Here is a 21644-nt window from a genome sequence, read left to right as displayed (position 1 = left end):
CCCTGCATGCTTCTGTGTACACTGCCAGTTACCACGCCGCAGGTGCTGACACATCCCTGTCTGCAGTTCTGACTTCAGGGAGGTGATGCTCTGTATCCATTTCTTACCTGTACTTCAGTAACAAATGTTGACTTCAAAGTTGTTACCATAAGACCAAGTACTGACACAGACCAAAGTTTTACATTGCACAGGTGCAGTGGATAAAAACCTACATTTATTTGTATTCTCTCTTTAAAAAAAAAGCATATGCTAAAAAAAGAATTGAAAGACTATTCCAGATTTCTGATGTCTTCTGGAAAATGATAATTTATGAGGGGAAAAATGGTACGAAATGTGATGGGTCCTATTAACAAGAGGAAGAGACTTAATGGTAGTTTCCAGAGTTTTTGTCTTTTCCAGGTCGTAGAAGTCTCAGAGAGATTGATAGTAAATGAAAGAAAAGAACAGCAAGGGGAAAAAAAAAAAAAAGGGAAAGGGAGAAAAGGAATGAGAGAGTGAAGAAGAGAGGGAGAAGAGAAGGAGGAGCAGTGATGGGTTTGGGGAAGGAAGAGACACCACCCCCTGCCCACATATCCACACTTCCACAGTCTTGGCCTTTGAGGGTGGCCTTCAGCCCCTCCTTTCTTCTCCCTCCTCATAGGGAACCACATGCATTCCCATTCCCCTCTTTCTCTTTTCCAGACCACATCTGGATGTGCACCAGATTCACTGCAAAAAATACTACTCTTCTGGAGCAGTTCTTGTCTGAGGGTAGGACAGAATACTGCAAAGCAGATTCTGGGTAATTGTCACTCACTGCCTGTGGCAAGCATCCATATCTGAGTTTATCATATAAATTTTATTTGTACTATGTACAGTCTCAATGCAGCTCAGGTTCTGTGAATGTTTTGGCAATATTACAAGTAAATTATTGAAATAGTTGTTAAAGAGTGAGTGGTGACAGTGCTATTCAGGCTGTAATGACTACTGTAACTTAAAAACTTCCAGGGAGCTTTATTATTTTCAAAGAGAAATGTGTGTTCTTAGGCTGAAAGGTCATTTGGTTGGAATAATACATTTTGATTATAATGAATACATCCTAAACTAATGTTGCCTCCTTGAACATTATGCAAACCCAGGATTTGAGGGTAAAATTCACTGTTCCTAAGCATGGCACACTGCTGCCTTTATGGACAGGCCATTGGTGTGTGTTACAGATTAAACAGGGACTACTGGTTTTCACCAAAATGTACAGAGCTTTGGTGGTAACTGTTGAGAAGAAACATTCGAAAGAGAGTTAAAAGCCTTGGACTTGTAAGGACTCTTCCCAACTCTTCTTGTTGGGAAGAGTTTTAGCATGGAACAGGGAACAGACAGGCTGACATGGCAGTAAGTTCTGTAAGTTTAAGTTTTTTTCAGGGAAACAATATTTAGAAATAAATTTCAGCTAAATTTCACAATTATTTTAATTGGAGAAAACAGCTCTAAATTACTTTTGATGCAATAACTGTAATGAGTACTATTTTAAGAATCCACCCAAGGCTATAGTCATGAAAGAACATGTGCTTGACTGGGTTGCATTCACTCTATAAACTGATGTTCTACTTGCAGTTCTAAAAAGAAAATATCCATTTGTTTTCTTCCATGCCAGAATTCCATGATGGCTGTGATGAGTATCCTAGTTTTTCATGGGAAAAAAAAATCAAAAGAGAAGCAAGCTGTAATTAACTATGAAGAAACAAAATTAGGTAAGGAAAGAAATTGTCAGGAGAAAAGGCATACTAGTGCAAATCTTGATCAAAAAAATTTCTTCTGCTCAGTTTTAAAGTGTATCCATAGCATTTTTTGATGTACACATCAAAAACCAGGTGTAACTAAGTGTTACTATTTTCTGATGTACCTTGTACAACAGATAACTTTCTAACAGCAGGACAATATTGGGGTGTTGTGGTTTAACCCCAGCCAGCACTAAGCCCCACACAGCCACTTGCTCACTCCCCCATCAGCAGGATCATGGAGAGAATCAGAAGAATACAAGTGAGTAAACTCATGGGTTGAGATAGAGATTAATAAGGAAAGCAAAAGCCCCCTCACAAGCAAGGCTAAACAAGGAATTTTCCTCACCTTTCCCATGGGCAGGCAAATGTTCAGCCATCCCCAGGAGAGCAGGGCTCCGTCACACATAATGGTTACTTGGGAAAACAAATGCCATCACTCCAAACATTAATTCCTTCTTTCTTCTTCCCTTCACTTCTTATATTGAGCATGATGTCATAGGGCCTGGAACATCCATTTGGTCAGCTGGGATCACCTGCTCTGGATGTGTCTCCTCCCAACCTCCCATGCACTCCCAGCTTCCTTACAAGCCTGGCAGTACAAATAGCAGAAGAGGCCTTGGCTCTGTGCAAGCTCTGTCCTGCAGCAGCAAAAACACCTCTGTATTATCAACCTTGTGTTCAGCACAAATCCAAAGCACAGCCCCATAGCAGCCACTGTGAAAAAAACTAGCTCTACCCCAGCCAAGACCAGGACATAGGGTAAGAACCAGCATCCAAGAGCTACTCCCGCATTTAAGTGATTTGCATGCTCAGAAAGAAATTAGAAAAAAGGGAACTGCTGCAAATTACCATATAGCAAGCTAAATTTCAAGAGGATTGATTCCAATTACAGATGATCATCTTCTTTCTTTGATGTAGAAAAATAGCCAAAGCACAGCCAAAAATGTGGCATAGTCAGTGTTTGCTTGAGAATGACCTATTCAACATACACCTATTCAACATACATACAATGTAGCCTCTCACAAACCATAAACAAAGAAGTAGATATCAAGATACCAATAAAATAAAAAAAACCTTTTTTCCTACAGGTATATTCTGTCCTTACCTTTCCTCTGAGTGCAAATATAGAGTTCATAAGTAGCCATACACATTTTAATGAACTAATAAAATTTGATACTAATGTAAATGTATAGTATATTGCCTGTATAAGAGCAGTAAGCCCATTGTTTTGGCAATAAGCCAGGCACTGCTGGATAAATTAAAATTCAACCCTTTCATCACTGCTTGATTTAGCAATTAGTTGACATTAAACTAGGAAACGTGCACCAGGCAGAGTACAGAATGTTATTTCTCCATATTAATACTCTAAACTCTTTTATTGTATATCTATATAATAGACAGAATTAATGCTGATAAGATTTCCTCTATTTACTAAAAAAAAAATCCCTGTTTTGCAGTTGCATTCAGCATAAATAAGATATTCCTTCACTCTGAATCTAATTATGACAATATTAATAATGACAAGCCTTGAGAAAATAAGTGTGTGACAATTAATAAAAAAGTGGGTTAGCTATGAGGGACTTTGCTTTGTTGGTGATGACAGGGCTCAGCCTATATTTATCACCAGTAGAAGAGAAGTGTGCTGAGAAAAGGCAACTGTAAAGATCAAGGTAAATTACAAAATCTAAATGAGACCCTGGAGACTAGGAGGATAATGATGTAAATCTAATCTGATATGTGGGCTAAGGCACAAATGTATGGGTGAAAAGCAAAGCTTGGGTTTGATACAAGAAAAAGGAAATGATTGAGAAACTATCTGTAAGTTACATGTGACCTCAGAGAACAATTCATCCATCATTCAGTTAACTGCTGACAGCTTGCTTTCCCTGGGGAGGTAATTTGATGGCAACTGCCTGCCCTCAGCTGTCATTTTTATGGGAGCTGAGAAGCTTATTCCTACCACAATCAGGCTTTTGGCTCACCTGACACCCAGCATGCACACAAATAGGTGTCTGCCACTCTGGGACAGAGAGGGCCACCTGTGAAAAGTGAACCAGAGAAATCGGTGTGGCCATGAAGGAAGCCCTTGGTCACTCCCAAGATGGCCCCAGAAGGGCATCTGAGTGATTTGACAGCTGAGCCATCCCTCAGCTGCTGCCAGCATTGGTTTATCAGTGACTCTGGAGCCTGCCCTAGCAGCACAGGAAGGTCTGGGCCCCTGCACCATGCTGGCCCTTGTGTGGTAAGTGTATGGGAACAGCTTGTAAAGAGCAACTAAAACATTAGAATTCTGGAAATAGGTGCATATGAAATTAAAGTTGGCAGGAAGGTTAAATGGACAACTTAAACTTTCTGCAAAATAAAGCAAAAATAACAGGAAAAATTAGGAATGGAAGGAAGGAAAGAAGAAAGAAAAGAAACTAGAAGACAGCAGAGTGAACTTTGTTCCTATTCTGAATTGACAAAGAATTTCTTTCAGAAGAGTTCTGATTTTGTTTTGGTTTGGTTTTGTTTTTTTTTTACAAAAACGGGGTTTTTTTGTACTTTAAGCTAAACATACATGCTATAGTTCTGATTCCATTTTTTCTGGAAAGAGAGATGAAACACTTGTGTCCCCTTTTGGAAAGGTATAGTGATTTTGTTTTGATCTTCAGCCCAGAAGTAAGTTTTACCAATGAAGAAATAAAAATGGGCAGATAAACCCTTTTCTGCATGTTGGCCTCAAAAGTGAATCAGTTCAGGTATTTATAAAAGGACACAATCCTTTCATAATGCTACAATTGCCTAAGAAAGCCAAGATACATTTACATATATTATTTTCTCTTTTCTAATCTTGGCTATAAGATGTGTTTGATTAATTCTGTGATGGGCCCTTTCCCCTGTTGTGCCTCAGAGTACATGAAAAGGGAGAGTTAATGCTGATCCATATATTCTAACCATTCAAGGACCAAAGATGCTCCTTTGGGCTGAAGATTAGAATTTCTTTTCTAAGGCAGACTTTGATACAGTTGCCTATTTCTTGTTGAATTCAGTTACCTATAATTTGTGCCTCCTGAGAGCTTTAAAAAGGCACCAGTTGCACAAGTTGTATGTAGCCAGCAACCCTTCAAGAGGTGGCCCTTACTTTTGTAAAGAGAGTGTTTACTTACTGCTTCTTTCATATGCCAGTTTCTTAGAGTGGATGATGGGTGGAGGAAGTTTAATTTCTCATTTTATTTTCTTAAATTATATACAACTTCAACTAATCAATATTTGCTTGGAAAATTTTTATTTCCTATAAATGAAACCATATATAACTTATGTAATGCTTTTTCACAGAAAAGCTCTTTTCTTTTTATGGAAAGACTTACTCTGATGTAATTCCCTTGAAGCTCACGGTAAAACTAAAGTTACAAGTTAATGATATATAGTACCAGAGAATATTGTATGAAGTCCTGAATACTGAATTGCAGAAAGCTATGTGGATATATAAAATGTATTTGTAACTAGTGGTATGGTATTTTTGGACTGAAGAGAGGCCATATTTTTCAGATGAGTATCAAGATACTCGATTGCTTTCCAGATTCATTTTCAGAGTAGAACTTAAGGTACAACTTCAAGATTACCACTGAAGCCCCAGACAGACTTTACAGGCATGCATGATTATTGATGTCGGGTTAAGAATTCTAGAATTCTCTCACACACAGAATAAATGGTTGAACACCGATGCCTCTTAATAAATTCACTATTTTTCTTTTCTAAGAAGTGTATTTTATTGTTTGGAAATCATTCTTATACCCTGTATCAGGATAAGAAGATAATTTAAAGCATAACAGGTGCTTTGCTCTAAAGAAGAATATGGTAAGAGAAAAAATTCTTTCTGTTCACTTATGGAAATTGTGTTCAAAGTATTTAAGACATTTTAGATAATGAAATTTTTGTACTCTCAGGTCATACTTGAACTTGATCTCATCAAAATCTGTGGCAGCACTTCCTGTTTCTTTAAGAGAGGCTTTCTTTAAGAGTTTTTTTATTTAGAGAGGCTTGGGTGTGTAAGGGAGACAAGATGGCCATTTATAATTAAGACTGTTATATGGTAATCTTACTTAAAAGTATTCAGGACTTGTCAAATAAACTAGCAATTAACTCTGAACTCTGTAAAATTTCAATTGTTAAATACAAAAGAGAGATCTTCTGTTTGTAATCTTCATGGGCTCTAAAAAAATAGGCTCCAGATAAAGAAATGCATTTCCTTTCATTAAACCCCAAGAGTGCTATTAGATGGAAAGGTCATTACTATGAAAATATTGTTCAGTTTAAAACCTCAGTATGATTCTCTTAGGAAAAAATCCAAAATACATAATTCATTATTGAAAATTCATCCACTTTTGCATAGCAGAGTCACAGGAAAGGTTTTTAGGAGCAGAAGTTGATGAAAAAGGTTTGGAACCCAGCTGAGAGAGGGTTTTGGGGAGGGAAGACGTGATGTCAATTAGCCCTAGATGGATTCAGAGGTGTGGAAGACTGAAGATTAGATGACAGTAAACTCAGAAATATAAACAGCAGCATTTTGGACATACTGTGCATTCCTCAGTGCCTTTGGAGGGAGAGATTGTTCACGTAAGACACTGACCTTCATGCTGTAACATACCCTTGACCAGAAGGTTAGCCCAACGGGACCAATCCACATGGCTCATAAAGATCTGTTTTTCTCCTCAAGAGGTATGTGAAACCAGCAGGTGTTGAAAAGGATTTTGAAAAGGATTCATGTCATTTAAGTACACAATATCCTGCAGTAGGAACATTTTAATTTTGAAGTCTTGAATCTCCCAACATCTTTTTTTAAAAATTAATTCCTAATAATGATATATTAACATAGTTACAGTAAATCCAGTATCTGTGAGACCTTTTCCTGGCCTCTCCTCTGTCAGAGTTCTTGAATGCAAAATTTCAGTGACGACTTACAGAACAAAACTGATTTCAGTGGTGTGTTTTTAAACAAAAAGGAAACAAACAACAAACAAACAAACAAAAAGGGTCTGAGAAGAACAGAATGTAAGTCTAGTTATGGAAAGGTCAGCCAAGCCATACTGCATTGAGAACACCTTATAGGTCAAATGAAGGTATTACATCTTCATTTTGGTTTACATCTGATACATGTACTGCTGTGACTTGCAGAGTAATTTTTTGACATTAAAAGTTCACTATTTTGGCATAACAGAGTAGCATTTTTATTGTACATAGGATATTCCAAACTGCTTAAATTTTGCAGCTACTTAGTCTAAGGTAGTTGGGTAGTGATTGTTTATTTTAAAAGATCATTTTAAACCGCTACCCAAAATATGGTTTTCCTTGCTGTTTAACTAATTTGCAGGTATTTTACTGTAAACTATATTTTAGGAGAAAAAAGTATGTATTGCTTGAAACTCTCATCACAATATTCATGTCACTGAAAGCTTGGCTGCCTGTTTTCTCTGCAGACTTATGTAAATTTTCAGGGACCTTGTGTGAATGGAAGGAGTCTGAATTTGTGTCCATGGTAATCTGTTCAATGTGTAGAGGAAGTTACAATGGCCTTAGCCCATGAAAAGGATCAGTTGTTTTCATGGAAAGCAGTCAAGACATGCTTTGAATTCAGATAGTCAACTTAATCAGAGCTGGACTTTGTTTCATAAGGGTTTCTCTTTGAAAGAACTGAATGCTGGTCACCTGCTGCAATCAAAATACATCATTCATCTGTAAAGGGGCATAAAAATTTAACAGTTAGCTGAAGAATGGATACATCCCTGAAACAAAGGAAAAAAAAGTCCTGCAGTAATTTAGAATCTCTATGTGGGCATGTAGAAACATGAAAATGCTGCAGCTCTGCGGGCTCATTACCTGCCTTCAGCCACGGGCAGCTGAGTTAATTCTTACTGTGCTTCTGTAGGAATGGGAATCCAGCAGTGCTTCTCCTCACTGACTTCCTGGCTCTGGTGGGAGTCCTGCCTGGGCAGGACTGGCCACCACACCTGATAGGCAAGACAGAGGAGTCTGAGCAAACATGGGAATTCAGAGTTGTATCAGCCATCAGAGGACACAAAAAGAATTCAAGTCTAGTCCTCCACCTCAGACAAAATGGTTTTGCGTGGTACAGCTTACAGCCCTGGTAAGAATAAAATGCTTGAAACTGTATTTCTCTTTTGTCTTTACTAAAAGAAACCATGTAACATTTGGGGGTTTTCCCCTGCATTTAAATGAAACTACAGTACAAATATTAGAAGTATTATTAGGCAATCTATATTTATTTGGCTATTCAGCAAAGATTTAATTTGAAAGATTGACTAATACATGTCTCAGCTCCATCTATTTCCGCTAGTGAAAGGTCCTTCTGCTTCATATCTTAATTAATCTGCTGCAGAATATTTGCAGAGATTAATGGTAGATTTGTATGAGGGATGGCTTGCTTTTGATGATGAGAAGGATGGCAAGGTTAAAAACAGTAAATACAATAATGTAAGAAAATAAACAGTTCAGTGTCTTTTATTCATGCAAGTTTGGAAGGGTTTTTTTGCAGTACCTACCAAGTGCTACTTGAACATTTTCCACATTACCAAAATTAGCTAAATAAATTTCCCTTATTGTTGCATGAAGCTACATTTAGAGAGCATTGTAACTATGTTCCTTGGCCTTCCTTGAAAATGGCATTACCAAGCAGCTTTACAGTGGGAAAAGGCAGGCCTTTCAATGCAGAGCTCTGAATTAAGACAGCAAGGACACTGGGTACTTACCCCTAATCCAATTAAAGAGCTGTAAATTCACAGCATTTTTTTCATGGGAACTACTGTGTCCTGTGTGTGTCCACCAGTGAAGATGTTTGGACATTAAAACTGTAATGGGAAACATGGTAGCTGCTCAAGGTATAAGAGAGAAGACCATTGATGGACAATAACAGTGTAAGCAACAACATATTCTCATCCAGGCAGAGGAAAAACACTTAGGTACTGTAATAGCTGGCCTTTTTACTTGAAATTTAAGTTTTCCTTCTCTATGGGAGCAGACAATAGCAGCAAGGAATTCCTTAAAAGTTGCAACAAAAGAGCATAGGCAGAGGTACACTGTCAGGGAGCATCTCAGATGTTTTTACAGAGGAAATGGGGATCAAGAGGCAGATCAAGCTATTCTCTTGGTTCTCCACGTCAAACACAATTGGATAAAGCAGAATTTCTGGAACCTGTTCAGGGGCAAAAGCAATATTAACAATAATATTCACTTAAATAAAACTCTGTAGAGGCATTGGATTGAACTGTACAGTGAATCACAGAATTGGAGCATTTGAAAATTCTCGTCCACAACATAAAGGGTGTACTCTGCAGTGTTGGTTAGGCCAAAATCTGCTCTACCCTATTCTCTTACTAAGGTAGTGAAAGACAGTATTGTCTAAAACCAGCATTTGCCCTTTGGACAAAGATTGCAACACAAAAGCAAAATGTGATCCCAGTTCTATAAGGTAGCTGCAGCTGATGGATCTGAGATTTTTCCTTTTATTAGGTATATCACTTCACAGTCATGTTTTGCTTCCCTGATGGAATTCAGAGATCTAAGGGGCACATTGCTAAAGAGCATTTGGGACATATTCCTGTGAATTGAAGCAAAGGAAGAGTCAATCATATCACTTTCTCCAGCAACCTTCTCAAAGTTAACTTCATTGTTTACCTTGATATAAAAGTAAATTGTCTATCACAGAACACTAAGTAGTATTTATTTTAAGTTTAAATAGTACTTGTATTTTATCTTGGCAAAATGCTGCCACTGTTTCCAACACCATAGATCATTCATGTGTTACCACACATGAATTATTTTGGGGAACTCTTTATAAAGCTTGTGTATTTAATTACTAAAAGTAGGTGTCATTGTACTATTTTGCCACCCATGCTGTCCCTCAAATGTTAATTTGAATTATGGTGCCATCATCACTCTTTAATGACTCATTTGCTGTCCGCTGGGCAACCTGTCTGCTGTGCATACTAAAAGAAAGGCTTTGGCTTGTTTGTGTTTAAGAGGTACTTTTCAGATTTTCAGATTTAGTGTTACTCAGCTTTGTCCTGCTGGGCCATTTACCCTTTTTAAATGTGGCCATTGATGTAATACTGGTTTGTCACATTGTGCTGATTATTTCATCCAGCTCCTGCTTAGGAATTCAATTTGCTTTTCTTTACTAGCCTTTGTGACATAGCCACATTTATACATATTTTTATATAAAATACATATTTATAGTTTTACATATTATATATATATATATGTATACGTTATATCTATTATTAGGGTTCAGAGTTCTTTTAGAGTCAGCTGCATGTTCCTTTCTTCTCAGCAGTTTTATTTTCCACAAGGCAGTCTCCAGTGACTAGAAGTTTAAACCTTCCTTGCTTACTCAAAAAGTGAGTTTTAGCACTCTGTTCATTTTGTTTGTTTGGGCCTCCACCCTTAAATTGAAGCATTTATAAGAAATCAGGCAGAGAGAGAGGTTCTTCTAAGGCTATAGGTAAACTTCCAGGCTGTTCCCTATTCATAACTCTGCATTGCTAGGCATGATATGTAAGTCAGGCTTCCTCCCTAGCACAATGGCAGAAGTGTCTAAATGGCCCTAGGACAAAGTGCCCTAATTATGTGCCCAAGGAGTACTCACAGCAGACACTCTGAACCCAGCCTATTGAAGTTTTTCCCGTGCCATAAAACCTTTATATAAATATTCATAAGAGTGGGGGCGACAGGCAGACATGTTTCACAAGCTGCTAATTAATGCCTTTACCCATGGTTTTATTGCTCTACACCTAAACCAAGGACAGGATGTGTTTATCAAGGGCTTTGAGGATTTGGGGAAACTGCAGAGGGAGTTCAGTGTTAAAATCCTCTTCTGGTACTCATTCTTCATCACCGAAGAGCCGAAAGCTCTTCATTCTGTTGGAAGCTGAGATCTGAAACAGCAAAGAGTTTAGGCAGGTGAATTCCTAGTGAGGGAATGACTTTATCTGTACTGCTGTAAATTCACAAGCCTCTTTAGTGCATTGAAACCTAAGTGCAAGATTGAAGACTGCTCATGCTAGTAACTTACCATCCATTTTTAGATAATGTTTTCCTGATTCTGATTGCTCTTAATTCATTATTAAACAATTAATTAAGTTATTTGTTGGCTATAAAAATAATTACATCCTGGTACATAAGAAATTGCGGGTTCTTCCAGTTAGGTAATTGTAGTTAACTTCTCAACATTTCAGTGTTTAGTTTGTATTACAAATTTGCCTATGAATCACAGTGACATTCCCAGGCTTCCAGATTTTTGTTTCAAAGATTTAATTCCTCACTTTTAGAAAGTCACAATTTGCGGTTGGTTATTGAGTGTTGACAGCTGACTGCCACAAGTCTGAACTTTCAGTTGTATTGAACTAATGGGAGCCTAGGAGGAGTTCTGCAATAGGATTCTCAGTTCAAACTGTGTTACACACTCAGTGTAGGGTTGCAAGTAACAAGAGGTCAGAACCTCCATTTTGTGGTTCAATGCACAAATTAAGGCTTTTCATGGAGTGCTACCACCACCTGAGACCTGTGAAAATGCTTTTTACTGCCTTAGTGAAAGATTGGATTTTATGGGGAAATAGTTATTGCAGGAAAGTGAAATTTCATGTTTACAGTGATTTTTCAAACCACGTTTCTATCATCTTATGGGGCTATTTATGTCTTCTGATAGAACTGACATTAGAGCTGAAAGAATATGAACTAACAAAATAATGTTGTGTGTTTGTTTTTCTGAAATCACAAATCTGCATTTTCTGCTATCACTGTTATGTAAAATATGCATAAAGTAGACATTAGGAGTATGGGTGGGTGATGGTTGTATGCCTCTGTGTAGTGGTTTTGTGCTTTGTCTGTATTCACATGGGCCTTATATTGCTTCCCAGTAGGATATACTATCCCACTCCAAGATGAACAACGTATTGATTAAATACAAATGAGCAAGATATATTGACTATATAGATCATACAAAACATCTAATCAAAACATCTCTCTACTTACAAATATTATTAGTATCTGAATTCCAGAATTGTCTTTGAAGTTTCAGTTTTGTAGGTGATTGCTACAGGATGAGATTCCTATTTCCTTCATTGTTCTGTCTTGGGCATAAATAAACCATGAAACAGACTTTGACCCTAAAACTATATCAAATGGTCACAACAAGTTACTGAAGAGAATTCAAAATGAAGTCAAGAGAGTAAATGTGAACAAATAGCTTTTAAATTGACCTGCCTGACCTTTTCTTATTTTATATCCTCCCCCCCACCTTTTTTTTTTAGTTAAATCTGTATGAGAAAAATAAAAATCAAGTGTCAATATTGCTGTAGTTAGCTACAATAAACAATCACATCCAGGAGCAATCAGTACACCATGTTGTTTTCAGCAATCTGTGAAAGTAAAAATATTGTTCTGTAGAACAATACACCATATTTGTGTATGTTTGATGGAGTGGGGGACCAGATATTGAGCATTTGCTTTTTAAGACATGTGTAAAACATGCTGGTCAGCAAAAGTCTAGTGTGAGCTCTCAGTGCCTGGATTGTATGAAAATACAGCAGTGGTGCAGCACCCTACAGGAGTTGGCAAAACAGAGAGGAAAGCCCAAACCGTCCTCTGGAACTTCAATTCATCCCCATTTTTTTTAGTACCCTTTTATTTTATGGGACTTCCCAAAGTAATAATAGAAGCTAAACCAATGTCATTTAATCTGTTCATATTGACTTTAAAATTTTTGGAATTAACTTCAGAATAGCTGAAGTGAAATGAAAGAATGATATCCCACCAAAAGCAGAAGCCATACTAATTAAACTTGGGACTTTGTGTCCTCGGTAGCTGTAAAATCTGGAGGATTTATGAGGATTATGGGAACCTCAGCCCCACCCAACAGCACCAGACCCTCATCAAACAGTCAGCCCCTTCCAACTGCTGCCATCTCTGAGCAAAGCTCCAAGATCTGGGAAAAATTCTGGCTGAGTGCACTATTAATATTTTTTCTGATCTATGCAGCATGTCCTTCTTTTTTTCCAATAATTTCCCGGTTTAAGGTGTGCTATAAAGGTTAAATTCAATGTACATTTCAAATATATTGTGGTGAAATCTCAGAGAGAGTACTTGGACTGTACTTGGAGTCAACAAGTATGGTTTTGCTTATTCAACGAGTTTCCAAAGGATTTTGTAATTTTATACAGGAGGAGTCAGACTGAATAGTGACACTTGGGCAAAAGACAGACACACAAGTCCAAAATTACCCGAGTCCTGAAAATGCTGAGAAATAAATGCCTGACTTTACAGACACTTCACTTCTTTCCCTGAAAGTGTCCTGAATGCTCAAACTTCTGCTTTAGACTTTGCTAAAAATCTCTTAGTCTGGATAGCAGGGAGCAGCCTGGAGTATTTTTCATATCTAACACATATTTCTAATTTTAAAAATTAATGATCTTTCAGATATCCTTTAAAAATTAAACCTTATCAAAATAGGTTAAAATACACATTTGTAGTTTTAAGCTCCATGTAAGCTATTGCTGACTCTAAGTCTCCTTTTCACTGCATCCTACTGGCTTGAAAACTCCATGAATATCAGGAGACAGGTTCTTCTTCCTCTGACTGGGGAGAGGTGGATCTGTGGGGCGATTGCTCCTTAAAAGCACACAAAAGGCCAAGACATCTGCAGGGGCAGAGGGTAGGCACTACCCTGTGCTTGTGGTGAGGGGAACTGAGGATCTGAAGGGTAAAAGGCAGCATAGATTATGTATCAACTCTGTATTGTTAAATACAGTATCATGAATGAAATTTAAAATAATTGCATTATTCTGATTGTTTTCTCTGCAACCTCCCTTATGCCACTATATTAATAATACCATTGCAGCCTAGTAAAAATAGAAAATTATTAAAAAATCATAGCACAAACCCATAATTACATGTCTTTGTTTTGTGTTTCTAGTGTGCCAGTGTTTGTCACATATTTCTCTGTTGTCTTTATGAATCATGAAAGACTGTTTTCTTTTACAAATTATATGTTTCTGTGATGAGTTGCAATAAGGAAATGGCTAAAAGAAAAGAGTATACATGAGATTTATCACACGTTATCATAAGGGAGAACAATATGTGTGTGTGTATTTATATGCCCCTTTTTGACAAATCCTTATAGATGAACATTTATGCAGACATACTTATGTGCATATATAATATAATTGTTAGGATTTGTCAAAAATTTGTAGGTTGTATATTGGTTTACCTGTTTTTATTTCTTTTGTTTTCATCATATTCATATATTTGTAATTAAACAGAGACATATTTTTAGATATATGCAGTTTCTATTGGGTTTTCATGATGAACTTTGGAATTTTTCAGTCTTGATGTTGTGGTGTGCAGTTTTCTCAAGGGAGTAGAATGATGTTGGTATTGTTTTATAAAAGGTATGTGGCATAATCCCTAGAGTTATTTGAATACTTATAAGAAAATCATCTGGAGCAACCTCTCTTTTCCCCATGGTATTGAAAAATAATTTCATTGAGACTTTAGTATAACTGAAGGGATAATGGTTGACTAGAATTTGCAATTCTAGCATCAAATTAATGGGAAAGGAAAATATATAATAATTAAAGACTTCCTCCTGTAAGGAATATCTTTAACTCAATACCCCCTCCACCAACATCTTCAAAGGATCCAGTCTAAGGCTGTTTCTTCAGGTCCTCAAGATGATTTAAGCCATAGAAATATTTTGCAAACGATAAAGTTTCTAACAACGTGACTTCACAATCCCTACTGTGCTAACAAATTATTTATTTCAGTAAATGCTCTTTTGAGGTGGCTTGCGTAGGGTTTACTCTCAAGCATTTCAGATAAATATTGCCATAGATTTAGAGCTTTACTGGTTGGTAGCTGCTAATATTAAAAGACAGAGGCATTGAAGAAACTGTAATAAAAAAAAAAAAAACAACCTACAACATTCCAAAAACCAGTTAAATGTGAACTCAGGGATTTATTGCAGTACTTGACATATGATTTTGCTAGAAACTGGGATCATTTGAGTTATTGGAATACCTAGAATGTTGAAGAGGATTATGCAAATAAAATTATGTTACCTTTACTATTTATGTTTAAACAAAGTTAAGTTGTTTATATCTCTCACTTCTCTGGTACTGCTGTAAAATAAATTAATTAATTTTGAAATCAGATGTCTATAGTTTCTCTGACTTGATTCATTTCTTGTCTGTTTATGTCTGGTCTGGATTTACTTTTTATTTCTATGATTCCATGAATTTACATGTGTTGCATTAAAAGACTCTCTGGGTATGGGGAAAAGAATCTGAGTAGCAACAGAGTAATAAAAGAGTATATGTTAGGAATCACTCCTTGGTACCTGCTTTTTTTTCAATATCAGTTCCAATTTCTGTCATAAACACCATCTTTCTTCAGTTCATACATGGAACAATGGTGTAACATTTTTGGCTTCCTAAGTCCCTCCTGGTGTTGGCTTTGGACATATTTTTAGGTGCTTCAGCAGCAAACTTGTCATGTAGTTTTGCAAGACTATCTCATTTTGCAGGTCCTTAAATTATTGATAAATCTTTGTGTTTAGCCCAAGGGCTTCACAGGCACTTAATTTCACCTGTGCCTGTTCAAAGATACCACTCTGCCATCCAAAAGCTGTCTGGTTACCTTGGTTTCGGTGAGCAGACACTTGAATACTATGTTGGTGACCAGAGAAGCCCTAAATTTTGCTGTAGATAATACTTCAGCTGTTGGGAAATGGCTGTGTGGGAGGCTGACCTCTATCAGACAATTTGGGTGTACAAGATCCCAAGTGAAAGGAGACATTTAACATTTCCTACTATTTTGCCTGTAGTCAGAGGGAAGGTGGCAGCCCATAATTTAACCATGTTGAATCATGTACAAATGCATGTACAAATGCATTTGAAAATCATGATTAAATGTGATTTATAAACCTTAGCTGATGCCATAAATATTATATTTTTGATTCATGGCACTATTCACTGTAAAGTTGTGACAGGTGAAGTAAGCAGTGTACCTATTAATACTCTGATGCTTAATAATAGCTACTTTTAAATCTTTTTCTTCTACTTTTTCTTCTATTTTTTTAACTTAACCACAATTTTTGTTAGTAAATAAACACAACAGTGGCCAAATCATAAGAGTTTTATTTTGGCTTTATATTTAGTGCAGGAAAATTCACTTGTCAATGTGTATTGGGATGAGCAGCCTACACTCAAGTGTGATGGAGGGGACTGACTCTCTTTATACATACCCGATCGTGTACCAAACCCTGAAATAAGCCTACACATAAGAAACTGAGGGTAAAAAAATTATTTTTAAATTTCAGTAAGGGTGGGAGAGTTCTCAGACAGGTCTTGACAGAAGACTTAGACACTTTGGCATTCAGGGAAAAAGAATATATGAAATTGTAGAGGTGGGTTATTAAAGTATTTTTGTGTAGTTGAATTTTACAGATGGCATTACAGAATGAAATACATTCATAAGAGGGAGACCTTACTCAGGCAAATGTAGATCATTCTGCTGAAGGGATTTATAGTTAGCTTCTGCCTTTTAAAACGTCAAGACTGTTACCAGATTGTGTGCTGAATCTTTTCATTTCCTCTGCTAGTATAAATTAGAGTTATTTCAGTTGAGGCAATGAAGCTACACCATCATAAGATCGATGAAAGCTATAGAAGTGGATTCTGTGACCTTCCTTTCAATGAAAGAGGCTAAAATAAGTAAATTAAAATTGTGGAAGAAGCAATCTATTTATCATCATATGTGATTTTCCACAGTTTTACCTCTGTTTACCATTCTCGGAAGCAGAACTTGTATAATGAAACTCTATCCAATAATCTATTTAACTGTATTCTTTTCATATTTGAAAAGCACTGAGCATATATTTTTTAAATTACATGTATTTTTATAAATTTTATTATTATGCCATTTTTGCAGTTTTTCTTCATCTCTGTGACTTCTTTGCAGCAATTTTTTCTCGTGTCCCATTTCTTAGCCACTAGCTATGCACAGATTCTCTTTCAGCTAACCTATATAAGCATTGCTATTACCATACCATTTAAGTTTGTTTCACAATTCCTAATTCTTCAGTGAAGATATGTGTATCTTAATCTACAAATAAGCTACTTGACTGATAACCTGTCTTTGTTAATAACCAATACTAATTGACAAGGCAAGTGGATTAAAAGGGGGCAAATATGCATCGAGAATTTCCTAGTATAGTCCTCCCAATTTCATCAATAGACTTAGTGAGCCAAAAGTGGTGTCACTGTGTTTAAGAAGTGTTTTTGGATTTCTCCTTTGCAGATTTTAAAATCATTTCCAAACCTGTGTAATCCTCTGATATTCATAGCTTCCCACTTCTGCAGTCAGTAATACCAGGGTCCATAGCTGAGCTCTCATGAGATGCAATTGTCTTGAAACAAGAACTTCTGTGTATGTGCCTCAAAGAGAAGATTATCTCAGTTTTCAGTGATTGCTCATCCTTGCTGCTATTCCAAGAGTTCCTGTGCACTTCCTTGGCCTAAGAACGTGGCACTGAATTTTACCCATGTAAATTGAAATTTTAATACCAACAAAGCCTTTTTCTCCATGACTATACTGCATTGCCATTATCCACTTATACCAGATGAATGCTTATGACTTTACAATCTATCCTCTTTGCTGTCAAATTAGATTTTAGGAGGAAAATATTGAATGGCCCATGTATTCCAGGACCAAATCATGTTTGTAATCAAAATGCATAGTTCATAATGTCTACCCATACTGCACATGCACCAGTGTCCTATTTGTAGATCTCACTAATGCTGACATTACTTCATGTGTCCCAGTTCCCATAAATAAATCATTCTGGTGTCAGAATATCATAAATGCCAGCTCCAGTGCAGGTGCAGCTCACAAATTCAGGCTGAGGGGAGGTAAAACCACAAAGAGGTTGTCCCTTTTTCCTCTTGAGTCTGGCAGCTGGTGTGTCTTGACACTGCTGTGACACAAAGGACATAAAGGGTAAAATTACAACATCCTGGTATGAATGTCAGTCCCAGATTATACCTGAGCTTGTATCCTTTGTAACAAAGCAGCATATGGAGTGCAGCATCACCTGACTCTCAAGCACTGCCCTTTTATATCAAGGCTTAGGAGAGGGATCTCTGGTGGATACTTGGAGCTTGTTGCCTCAGCATCTCTGAGAGGATTTCCCTGTCAGTCTCAGATTCAGTCAAAGAGAGAAACGGAAAGTTTCTAACCAGGCAGAAGCCTGGGAATCTGTTGGAAAAGAATGTAAATATGACGTTTATCTCCTTGTTGTTCATATTGTTTATAGTTAAGTTCTATCACTGTGTGTCAAGCACTCTGCACCAATGGTGTAGGATGTTTTCACTTCTGGTCTGCACGAAGCTCTGTATAAAGAACAGTGCATTTTGAATAAAATTGGAGTTTTACTCTCAGCAGCCTTCTGAATCAGTCTCTTCCTTCTCGTCCTGCCTCAACAACGTCATTTCCCCGGTAGAATTCAGAGGTTTAAGGTCGCATTTCCTCTTCAATGGCTCTTTTTTTCTGGAACAGAGTGTCAAATCAATAGGATCTCCCTCACAGACAATTCTCTCTGTTAATCATTAAGGATAATAATTTTTCACCTTTAGATATGCATAAACATATTGAGGATTAGAATGTTTCATTCAGAGCACTAAATCAAAAGAAACTCAGCTGAGGCCTGTAGGTACAAAAGGAATATCAGACTCATGTCAAAAAGAAGAAAGTCTGCTTATATATACTTTTTAAACAGGAAAAACTGTCTACAATATCTTATTACTCCTAGCACTATGCTTTAGCCAGAGATCATGTTCTCTCTTTGCCCTTGTGACTGAACATGAGACAGGGTTAGTCACAAATCAGTTGGTCCTGCTACCTGTGAATAGCAGGGGAGCATTTGCCACCATTATTTCTGATTTCATGGGCCTTGGGCACTGGGGCACATACCCTTTCGAAAGAATATAAAAAGTAACAAGTCTTACCGTCTCAGACACAAATATTTGACTTTGAAGGAGGGTAGTAAAAGGAGGTGAAAAAGCAGTTAATGATATCTTTCATGTCTCCTTAATAGGCATAGAAGGATAACCATAAAACCATTTAAAACAAAACCAAGCTTCAGTGTTCTGTGAATAAATCAACAATTTATAGAAACATGTTTAATAACTTCCTGAAAACAAAAAAGAATATTTAGTATTTTTTGCTTCATAAAGCAGCAGTTCATCCAATAAAATTCTAACTATTTTAGGCACTGGCAGAAGACGTCAGTCAGTGTCACAGGAGTTGTGCAGATTGTCAAGCTGATCAAGCTCAATCAGTATCACAGATTTACACATAAAACCACAAACCTGACATCAGTTTTACCCTTTTTTTTTTTTTTTTCTTTTTTGTGAGGATGTTCTTCCCATCCTCATTTAAATTAAATCCAAGGAATTTAAATATAGTATTTAAACAGAAGTACCTGCTGTCATATATCATCAGCAACGGAGATGTTGATTTGTTAGCTTTAAATAAAAAAAACTAAAAAATAAAATAATTTCTTTCCAGCTGTTTCTTTCTCTACACTGTTAGCTGTTTAACCTGACAGTTTACACAGCGATAGAATGCATGGATGTGTTTCCCAGGGTAATCAAAGGAGCAATTGCTTCATGGCTCGACCTCTAACTCACAGAGCACTTTCCTCCACCACTCATGCTAGCTATGAATCGTCAGTCATTTCCCAGATGAAATTTGCTTTTCTTCCCTAGTTTTGCCACATATTTGAAGTGCAAAGAGAAGACTCAAACCACTGAGAGTCCCTGCAGATGCAAGAAGGTTCATGGCTCTGAGTGTGCTGTGGAGGGGCTGTAGACACACAGCTATAATAACAGAGGAAAGAAAGTGTATCAACTCCTGACCTCCTGGAATCTTTAAAAACTTTCTGTGAGATTTACTGGTCTGTAAGTGTGTAGTGCACCAAACAAAGTGAATCTGGCCCCTTTTTTTTCTTATTTATTGAAACTAGCACTCCTTGTTCATCAGAACTCCCTGTGAAATTTAAAAAGTAGTGGGAAGATCTCATGCCCAGGCCCTGCTTAGTTTGCATGTGACTGCTCAATGGATTTCGGGAAGTAACAATTAGGAGGACAATGGATAAAGGAGGAAACTGGAGACATTAACTAACAGCTGTGAATCACAACTTACACAGCTTTCTTTCCCAGGAGGAGGCACAATGCACATTGACTTGGAAATGTGGTCCAAAGACAAGTTTGGTGCATGTACATCCTTTTCCACCGCCCTTACTTACCTGAGAGATTTGATCTTAGTCAGGAGTGAAAGTTGTGAATTGCTACAAGGGATAGTTTGGTATTTTTTGGCAGGGAGGGAGAAGAGAAAAATATTAAAGGATAATCACATCACATGGGGGAAGTAAAAGTCTAGTGAAGTTAAAACATGGGCTTCAGACAGGTAGCAGAAAGTCACTGCTACAAACACACAAACATGTAAACTTGCAAATAGCAATTATGATTTAACATCCTGTAACCAGTACTACGTTTCTGCATGATAGATAAAGAAATGAATGTTATGAAACTGTTTCATTAAATTATTCATTGCAGAGTATGAGCTGAATTCTGTGACATTTTCTCAAGGAAGCAATCCATATATGTGTTCAACATGCTTGAGGGCAAATACTTCTTAGATAAGTTGTATTGTACTTCTCTAGTACAGTAATGATGGTTTATATTATGGCTCTTGTAATGATGATCTTAAAAAACATGTATCTGCAATTTACATGCTTTAGTAATTATTCGGGGGCATAGTCATCTATTTGCCCATATCACTCTGTTGCTAGAATTGCCCTAGGACAGGCATAAAAAGAATAACACTGAAGGTTATTCAGTAGTCACAGTAAGTAAATGAGCATTTATACACTTAGATATTTTTCTCTAGAAAAAACTAACATCATTTAAAAGTAACTAGTATTTAACCGCCTCTCTCCATCAAATTTATGGACATACAAGTAGTACTTTATCTATAATTATGCCAATAATAGAATACAATGAAAATAATTTGACTATTTTAGAATATTCATATTCAAATGTTGAATCATTTTAGAATATTTTCTTCTGTTTGCTTTGCTTGTGTCCTTAATATGCTGCAATGTTAATGATATTTAGATTCTGTTTAACCAATACTTATCATCTGAGGTCCAAGATAAGGATAAAGTAATTATTCATCATTAATTAAAACAGCAATTATCTTTTTGGAGAGGGAGTGTCATCAACACTTCAAGGTCCTGTTAGGCTTCTGGTTTTAATATTATAATTTTTTTTTTTACTATTTTGCAGATTTGGTGTACGGATACTATAGACAACAGAGGAAATTGGTTGAAGAGATTGATTGGTCATATACAGGTAAGCAAAACTGTCTATTGAATAACTTAGTTCACTTTGATATTTTGTGTTCAGTGTTACAATTTTAAGAGCCTCATATGTCTGTATATCACTTGCCATATGCTTAAAGAATTGCTGAAGTGTAGGAAATGTAATCTGAAAAATACAGGAACTTTACAATAGGAGAGTATTTTCATCTATTTAGATTCATATTTTAATCTACTTAATCTATTACTTTTGGAAAGAGAAGGTTTTCAACCTTAAAACCTCAACCTGAGACCTGACTTATTTGAAGAAGGCTGGGCCAGTAAATTGTCAGGTGCTCATTAATCATCTCAGCATTATTGTTCTAGCAAATCTGAATAGCAGTTTCAGCAGAAAGGCTGAAACAAGGCATAGCACATTATGTGGGAAAGAACCTATCTGTATACTGCACATGAAC

General features: G+C 36.8%; 1 protein-coding gene across 9 annotated transcripts in view; it reads left to right on the top strand.

Moving 5' to 3' along the window:
• Positions 1-21644, top strand: part of PTPRZ1 (protein tyrosine phosphatase receptor type Z1) — a 131708-nt gene that overhangs the window by 20048 nt on the left and 90016 nt on the right. For all 9 annotated transcript variants that reach the window (XR_012052609.1, XM_072921301.1, XM_012568939.5 and 6 more), the window contains one exon: positions 21158-21223. Coding sequence is in view for 8 of the 9 variants with exons in the window: in XM_072921301.1 (XP_072777402.1) it covers positions 21158-21223 (66 nt within the window). In the remaining variant the exon portion in view is untranslated. The remainder of the gene's footprint in view (positions 1-21157; positions 21224-21644) is intronic.

This window comes from Taeniopygia guttata, chromosome 1A, assembly GCF_048771995.1.
Source record: "Taeniopygia guttata chromosome 1A, bTaeGut7.mat, whole genome shotgun sequence".
NCBI classification, from domain to species: domain Eukaryota; kingdom Metazoa; phylum Chordata; class Aves; order Passeriformes; family Estrildidae; genus Taeniopygia; species Taeniopygia guttata.
This window is presented reverse-complemented; position numbering and strand designations above follow the sequence as displayed.